The 8,527-nt window shown below is 56.9% G+C and overlaps 1 protein-coding gene across 3 annotated transcripts in view; it reads left to right on the top strand.

Moving 5' to 3' along the window:
• The window catches only part of MSI1 (musashi RNA binding protein 1), an 18,414-nt gene extending 10,612 nt beyond the window's left edge, over positions 1 to 7,802 (top strand). The window contains exons 6-10 of one of the 3 annotated variants that reach the window (XM_015568169.1): positions 1,279 to 1,359; positions 2,762 to 2,818; positions 5,958 to 6,026; positions 6,801 to 6,955; positions 7,393 to 7,802. In XM_015568169.1, coding sequence (XP_015423655.1) covers positions 1,279 to 1,359; positions 2,762 to 2,818; positions 5,958 to 6,026; positions 6,801 to 6,955; positions 7,393 to 7,434 — 404 coding nt within the window. In that variant the 3' untranslated portion in view covers positions 7,435 to 7,802. Of the gene's footprint in view, positions 1 to 1,278; positions 1,360 to 2,761; positions 2,819 to 5,957; positions 6,027 to 6,767; positions 6,956 to 7,392 lie in introns of all 3 variants that reach the window. The other 2 variants (XM_015568168.1, XM_015568170.1) reach the window with 2 other exon arrangements.
• The last annotated feature ends 725 nt before the right edge of the window (positions 7,803 to 8,527 follow it).

Raw genomic sequence — 8,527 nt, 5'->3', positions numbered from 1 at the left:
CCCTCTCAGTGTCTGGGCAATCGCCGCAAGCCCCTCAGAGAGAAAGCTGCCCTCGAGTTCCGACCCGATGCCAGATAATCCCACTTCTCCCGTATGAGTCTGGGTCCCCAGAGACTCGCCCGGAACTGGAGCTCAGAGCCTGAGACTCCCTCCCGATTGAAAACGACAACCGCCCCTCAGCCTCCAGCCCGCTCCGTGTGGGCCTCTGCACCTTAGTATTTTACTTCCGCACTGCGCCTCCTCTGAGTCTCGGTATGCTTTTCTCTTTCCTCCTAGTTGTAGAACTTCTACTCAGCCAGCCTTCCTGTGGTTCTGGATGATGTCCATTCCGCCTTTTAGTTGTATTTTTGAAGTGGTTGTTTGAGGCAGCAAACTCCGGTGTTTACCTATGCCGCCATCTTGGTTTCTCCCTAAAGTTTTCTTTTCAAGGCGATTCGTTTCGACCTTATTTAAAGATTGAAAGCAGAAAAGGGAGTCCTCTGACAGCCAGTGAGAATGGCAGCGAGTGACTTGGAGCATGTTAGATGTGAGCCTGAATCCCATTTACACCGTTATTATTCTGATATGACTTTTGGCTCACAGCTCCGAGTACTTGTTAGATGCAAGCACCGTGCTGGTGCTGGAGATTCAGACGGAGACGATGGGGGAAACAGAAAGTCAGCACTTAAATTCTGAAATAGATTCAGATAATGGTCTCCAGGGCTCTGAAAGGGAGAAGCCAGGGTGATACGATAAATATTGTAACTCTCTGAGGAGGTGACATTGAGCTAAGGTTTGCACAATGAAAAGGACCCAGTCATGTGAAAACCTGGTAGGGGCAGGGGGTGGCGCGTGAGTGTTCCAGGCAGAGGGAACAGCATATGCAAAGGCCCTGAGGTGGAAAAGAGCTTGGGGAACTTGAGAAACAGTAGGGAGGTCAGTGTGGCTGGAGCAGAGTGACCGGGGACAGAGTATGATGAGGATGGGAGGAAGGCAGGAGCCAGAGCATGAAGGGCCTGGCAAGGGTTTGAATTATTCTTAGCCAGGAAGTGTCAGCTCTTTTGAGCCTCCGTTTTCAATCTATACAATAGAGTTCCCAATGATAACGATTGCTTAGGGTTCTTATGAGGTTTAAGGAGAAAGATCGTGCAGTGGGCTTGGCCAGGGCTTGGCCTGCGGAAGGTGTCCGGTACATGTGCCTGGCTGTTACCTGGTAGATGAGCTGGGAGGGAAATGAGTGGCTCAGAGTTCCCGCTGACCAGGGTGAGGCATCTGACACGCGTCGCCTTGCCCCATCAGGTTACCCCGGTTTCCAAGCCACGACCTACGCCAGCAGGAGTTACACCGGCCTCGCTCCCGGCTACACCTACCAGTTCCCCGGTGAGTCCCGTTCGGTGTCTCTGCTGCCAGCATGTCCCGGCTCCCAGGCAGTCTGACTCCTCAGGGCGGTGTTTGGGGGTGCATGGCTAGGGCTGGGGGGCTGCCTGCTGGATGTTTGGAAGGAAGGGCATGTCTGAGGAAGGAGCACCTCTCCCCACCCACCCCTTCCTCCCCGATCCCGAGAAGCTGGGGGTGGGAGCGCCAGCGTGGCCCTGCATGGCAACTTCCTCCCAGGCCGGCCTCCTGTCTCCCCCCCCACCCCCCGCAGGGTTGCCACTTCCACCAGAGAGGGCACTGGGCTCATGCAGAAGGCACAGGGCTGTGTCTGTGGACACACGGATAGTGCCACGTGCTCCCCTGAGCCCTCCAAGGCCAGCGGGACCATGTGAGACCCCGGATGCTGAAAAGCAACTTAAAAGCGGGGTGACCACCACCCTCATTTGTGATACAAAGTGCAAACAGCACTCTGCCTTCACATAGTGGCAGGAAGCCCAGCCAAGATCTGACTTCTCCCACGATGACTATTCAGCGCTGTTTTCTCTGAAATCTCACATGTTTGCAAGGCTCTTGCTTTCTTGGCCTTATTTTTAGGGGGTCCCCAAGCACGTGCCTCACTGGCCCCTCGGGCGGCCTGTGTGCATGTTCCGCTGTCTGACCCTGACAGCGCCCTCGCGGGGGAGGGCTGACGCTCCCCGTGTGTGGGTGAGGAAGCGGGCTCAGAGGGGAGAGACGGCTTGCTAAGGTGACTCGACTAGAAAGTTCTGGAGCTGGGAGCCCACCTGAGCCTGACCTGTTCTAGATCATGGCTTTACCAACGCTGCTCCCCCAGCTCCTCCTTCCCCCGCAAAACTAGGAGTCGAGGAGGATTCTGGGGGATGTTGAGGGGCAATCTCAAGCCTTTTAAGAAACATCGGCCCGGACAGCGTGGCTCAGTGGTTGAGCCTTGACTCATGAACCAGGAGGTTATGGTTCGATGCCTGGTCAGGGCACGTGCCTGGGTTGCCGGCTCCATCCCCAGTAAGGGGTGTGCAGGAGGCAGCAATCAGTGATTCTCTCCCATCATTGATGTTTCTGTGTCTCTCCCTCTCCCTTCCTCTCTGAAATCAATAAAAATATATATAAAAAAAGAAATACCAGGAATGGTAGCCTAGCTTTGCCCGTGCCCAGGGTATAGGTGGCAACTCTCCTCACTCTTTCTGCGTCTGTCTGTCTCTCCTCTCTGTGTCTGTGTCTCCTCTCCCACCCTGGCCTGCTGGGACCGTGCTCTCCCCATCCCCAGCTCTTGGGTCCTGTGCATGGCCTGTCCCCCGACCCAGTGTCCCTGTGAGTGCATTTATCCCCCCGGCCCATGCCCGAGGGGCCTCCCCTGCATCTTCCTAAGCTGTTTTACGTTTCATTTTAGAATTCCGTGTAGAGCGGACCCCTCTCCCGAGCGCCCCAGTCCTCCCCGAGCTCACAGGTCAGTTGCTCGGATTTCGTACGCCTCGCAGGCCACGTGGGGGGGAGAGAAGGCCTCAGGAACCTTCCCTGGGGGAGGGAGGGGGGACCCTTTTCTCCTGCCCGCCAGCCCTCCCGCTGTGGGGATGCAGCAGACGCTGCCTGGGCACTGGCCAGTCTGTGCAGCTCCATGGCCCTTGAGCAAAGTCACTCATTCATCCATTTGGCAAATATTTCTCTAGCGCCTACCATGCCACGCACCACGCAGGCTCCAAAACCCAGTAGTGAAGAAGCCAGGGTCTCAGACCCAGAGCAGAACAGGCCAGGTGGGGACTTGGGCAAACCGGTGGCACGCCTGCACGCCACGCCCCCGCTGACCCTGTGGGGAGGGGGTGCACACCCGGTCCATTTGGATCTCATTTTCCAAGAGAAGCCAGAAACCCGGCCTTTGTTTTTGAATGAATTTTCCAATTACAGTGGAACCTCGTTTCTCAAACTTCATTTGTTCCGAAGGCTGTTGAAAAACCAAATCATTTTTAGCAATCTTATAATTGAATTAATCCGTTCCAGACCCCCAAATGATTCCCTGTTTTAACCGTTTTTCTATACAGTACATGTCTGTTAGAATATCTAATCTATAAATGAACACTTTAAAAACAAAAAGAACGTGAAATGGAAATGAAAATTTAACAAAAAGGAGAGGAAGTATATAGTAAAAAATGAAAATTTTACAATAATTATAAGCAGCAACAAAGGCAAAAAAAAACCCCACAAAAATATTTACAGCACAACGTCCTGAGATGTTAACAGTGGTAAACTGACTCGTTCGAACATTCTCTCCTTTGCTTGTCACTTGAGAGATGCCTGACTGATCATATAGGTATCAGCACGAAAGGGTTGTCAGGTTAGGAAGCGAGATGTTTGAGAAACAAAGTTCCACTGTATTTTCAAATGTTGGCAACAAAGTCTAAATTTTTGAACCACTGCGGGCCAGATGAGACCTATTCAGGGCAAACCCAGGCCTCTGGGTGCCCACTGGGGACTCTGGGCAAGTGGCCACTAGCCATTTCTCCGACTGCAGCTTTCATATGGACCCATCAGCTTAGCTCCGAGCTGGGGGCCAGGCCGAGGGGAAGGGAAGGTGCTTACAGATGAGATGGGCTGCAAAGAGTTTCTCTGCTCAACCTGCTTCTCCCCCCCGCACCCCGGGCTCCCCCAACCTGCCGTGCGTGGAGGATGGATGCTGCTTTCAAGGAGACCTTCCTTCCAAGGGGTGCTCTGGGGTCCCCCCAAGTGGAGAAGGGAAAAGGGAAGCATGGGGTGTAGAAAGGGGAGGGAGTAGAGAATCCTGAAGGTGGGGGTGTTAGAGGCTCTTCCCTGAGTAGAGTCGGGGTTTAACCTGCAATGGGAGAGACGGAAAGGTATCTTTCCTCCTCATTGAGGAACGCTGTGTTGAGGACCCACTGTGTGGGACCCTGCCGGGCCTGCAGTCACAGAACTCGCAGTCTAGAGAGGAGACAAATGCTTGGTAGGCAAGTGAGCTCAGTGGTGAGAAGCATGTGTGCGGATTGGCCGCACGCGTTACCTTGTGGGAATGCCTGAAGGTGCCTGAGAACAGACCTCGGAGTCCAGCCCCTGCCCCCCAAGAACGGAGGGGAGAAACGCCCCCCTCGGGCGTCTTGGCAGGGGAGGGGTCCATCCTAGAAGTCTGGGGCCTGAACTTTTCTCTTGCCTTCAGGAGACGCGGGCGTTTCAGTTATGCATTTAATAGACAGGCATCATGTCAGATGCTGTTCCAAGCTGTGCAGATACAGCAGTGCGTTAGAGAAGGTCCTCCCTCCTGGAGCTGTGGCGGGAGAAGCAATAAGCAAGCAAACAAGTAAATAAGATACTTTCAGAGGGTGAGACATCCCAGGAGAACAGAACGGAGATGTGGTGCGGCGGTAGTGAGAGTGGTCAGGGAAGGCTTCTCGGAGGAGGTGACAGCTGAGTGAGAAACCGACTGCTAGTATGTGAAGCTCTTCTGCAAGCCTCCTCTACATGTGGGAGAGCTCTGTCCCAGACTCCAATTCCCAGCCCATTGGCCACGCCTGGATTTTCAGGGACCTTTTCAGGGATTCCTAGCCCCAGACCCAGTTCTAGCTCAGGGTTAGGGTGACTCAAACAGCCCCAAGGGGTGCATCTTATGATGGGAGACTGATGGCCCTGAGGGCAAATGCCAACTCTGCAGACCCTGGCTCTGGGCAGAGTTGCAGCCTCTCTGGGGCTGCAGTGACAAAGCCAAACAGCAGGGGGCGCTCACCCCAGTCCCAGGAACTCCAGTTTCCAGCCAACCTGTTCTTTAAGCTGTGGTCCCTTCTCCTCCTTCAGTGGACATTTATTAAACACCTGCTGTGTACCAGGCAGAGTGCTAGGCACTGTGGAGGAGCAAGTGGAGGTAGAAAGCAAACAAAGGGAATCGCAAGATCCCTGTGTCTGAGGAGGGGACCCGAGGAGGGGCTGAGAGGATTTGGGGGAGGCGGAGCTTGCTTCTGGCTGGCTGTGGCCAGCGGGGCCTGAGGCAGGACATGGGATGCACAGTTTATGGAGGACATGCTCTCAGGAGAGGGGAGAGGAGCAGGCCAGCAGCAGAAGGAGCAGCATGGCCTCCACAGCACGGGCTCAGCCGGTCACGCAGGGAGATCTGGGCCGGCACCTCCGTCACCCGCACCTTGAGGCAAAGGCCCGTGTCAGTCAGTCACTGGCTCCAGCTGGCTGGGTTGGGAAGAGGGACAAACCTTCCATTCCCTTTGGGCTGGGGGACTCCCTTTGGGCTGGGGGACTCCTTTGGGCTGGGGGACTCCCTTTGGCCTGGAGGACTTCTTTTGGGCTGGGGGACTCCTTTGGGCTGGGGGACTCCTTTTGGGCCAAGGACACTGGAGCAGGGGCAGCTGTGGGCCACGCTCAGAGCAGCTCAGGCTGAGGTGCCCCCCCATGAGTGTGGGGGTTCCCATGTGTCCCTGGAGTCCAGGGGGAGCAGAGGCTGAGCCGAGGGCTGGGCCGCGATCCTCTCTCCCACCTGTGTCCTTTCTGCCTTGACCCTGGGGCCGCACTGCCCCCTGCGGTGGGGTGAGGTCTGTCCCCTCACCTGCCACTCTGAAGTGCCCCCCCTTTCCTTTCAGCCATTCCTCTCACCGCATACGGACCAATGGCGGCGGCGGCGGCGGCGGCAGCTGTGGTTCGAGGAACAGGTAAGGCCTTCTGGGGTGCAGGAAGCAAGGGAGGGGTGCCGGGGGCAGAGAAGTCTAGAGGCGGGGAGGCAGCCACCACCCCCCCTTTCTAGAGGGGTTGACTGTTTATTCATCACGGGTTAGCGGAGCACCTGGCGGGCCCGCAGGAGGAAGGCCGGCGCTCTCTGTCCTCAGGGCCTGAAGGCTGGGGGGCGCCAGGCATTCAGAAGGCGGTGATTCTGAAGGGGTGCTGCTCCCCGGGGGGGCGGCTACAGAGGAGCTCCAGGCCTCAGGAAGGCATCTGGGAGGAAGGACTTCACTTTCAATGTGAAGGCAAAGAGGAGGAACAGAGTTCCCGGCAGGGGGAACGGCATGAGCACAGGCTTTGTGTGTGGAGTGCGGGAAGGGGTGTGGGAGGAAGAGGGAGGCGGGGCCAGGTCTGGGAAGACACTGAGCGGTTAAGCAGTGAGGGACGGAGGGACGGAGGGACGGAGGGACGGGACTTCAGAAAACGCACCAGCTGCACAGGGAAAGGCTTGAGGGGCTCGGGAAGGAGGCCTAGGGATCAGTGAGGAGGCCGCGGGGCGGTCCGAAGATGATGGGGCCTGCGCCAGGGCTGGGGGGTGGATGGACTTGGGGGACCTCCAGGAGGTGGACCCCCAGGCCCTGACGGGATGAGGCAGCGGGAGGGGTCACGGTCAGGGTGGGTGCGACCGGTGTGAAGGCTCCAGGGCTATCACTGTCTTCTTTCTGGGTTGCCAGGCTCTCACCCCTGGACGATGGCTCCCCCTCCAGGTTCCACCCCCAGCCGCACAGGGGGCTTCCTGGGCACCACCAGCCCCGGCCCCATGGCCGAGCTCTATGGGGCAGCCAACCAGGACTCGGGGGTCAGCAGTTACATCAGTGCTGCCAGCCCCGCCCCCAGCACCGGCTTCGGCCACAGTCTTGGGGTGAGTGGCTGGTCCCGGAGGACCCCCAAAGTTGGAGGAGGGAAAGGCCTTGCCTGTCTGCGGGGCAGAGGGGGGCGAGGGGCAGTGAATGAGAGTGTCGCCAAGCGGGAGGACAGGAGCCCTCACTCATTCAGCGGGCGTTCAGCGATGCCCACTGTGTGCCGGGCACGGGGGATATTGTGCCAATAAGACTCACCATCTCTGCCCCAACGGAGGCTGATTTCTGCACAGGGAGGGTGGGCTCATTTTAACAAGGGCACTGCTTACGTGGCTACACGCAGTCCCGGCCCGCCTCGGGGGCCTTTCAGTGGGCCTGCAGGGGCAGGAACGCGGGCAGGGCCGGGAAGGGGCTGGGCCGCACCTCCGTGTCCTGCGGGAGCAAAGGCCTGGGCTTCCTCTGCTCCCCCGAACCTAGGAGTCAACCCTTGTCTTCCCAGGGCCCCTTGATTGCCACAGCTTTCACCAATGGGTACCACTGAAGCAGGAGACCGTGGCCAGAGGTGAGGAGGTGCAGGGCCTTGGGCAGGGATGACCGGGGGAGGCTGGTTCCGGGAGCCCAGCCTGGGACATGGAGCCTTCGTGCAGTGGGGGTCGGACCTTCATACCAGCAATGGCCAAGAAACATGAAAAGCTGCTCAACCTGCTACATAAAAAATAGAACTGAAAACAGTAGCAGGCAAAGATCTTTTAAAGATGGCTAATGCCCAGCACTGATGAGGGTGTAAGGGAAACGGTGCAGAGAGGCTCAGGGTTTCCAAAAGGCAGCCTGGCAGTGCCTACCCAGACTTTATTATTATTTTAATATATATATATTTTTAAAATATATTTTATTGATCTTTTACAGAGAGGAAGGGAGAGAGATAGAGAGTTAGAAACATCGGTGAGAGAAGAGAGAGAGAGAGAGAGAGAGAGGAACATCAAGAATGAGAGAGAATGAGAGAGAATCATTGATCTCGGCTGCCTCCTGCACGCCCCCTTCTGGGGATCAAGCCCACCACCCGGGCATGTGCCCTTGACTGGAATTGAACCTGGGACCCTTCAGTCTACAAGCTGACACTCTATCCACTGAGCCAAACCGGCTAGGGCTCTACCCACACTTTAAACATTCATCCCCTTGACCCACCGATTCCACTTCTAGGCATTTATTTTTAAAACTGCAAATAACTGAATTGCCCAGCCAGAGGAGAGTGGCTAACTGGGAGTGGGCATACCACGGGGCATTCCTCAGCAGCTGAAGCAGGTACTGCTGGCGGGCACGCTGCACACCGCCAACATGCAGTGTATAGCCGGGGGCCGGGGGGGGCGGGGGGCACACGTGAGCCAGTGACCTTTCGGGTTTTATTCATTCACTCAAACAGCTATTGAGCAGGATTCCAGGAACGGGGCCGTGTAACAGACAAGACCCAGCGAGCCCTGGCCGGTGGCTCGGCTGGTTGGGGTGTCGTCCTGTACAGGAGGCTGCGGGTTGATTCCCCGTCAGGGCACACACCCAGGTTTCGGGTCCAATCCCAGTCGGGCGATCCGGCCACAGCTGGTCCATGTTTCTCTCGCATCCTTGTTCCTCTCTCTCAA

Source organism: Myotis davidii, unplaced genomic scaffold (assembly GCF_000327345.1).
Source record: "Myotis davidii unplaced genomic scaffold, ASM32734v1 scaffold803, whole genome shotgun sequence".
Classification (NCBI taxonomy): domain Eukaryota; kingdom Metazoa; phylum Chordata; class Mammalia; order Chiroptera; family Vespertilionidae; genus Myotis; species Myotis davidii.
The sequence above is the reverse complement of the archived record's forward strand: the minus strand, read 5'-3'. Positions and strand labels throughout refer to the sequence as shown.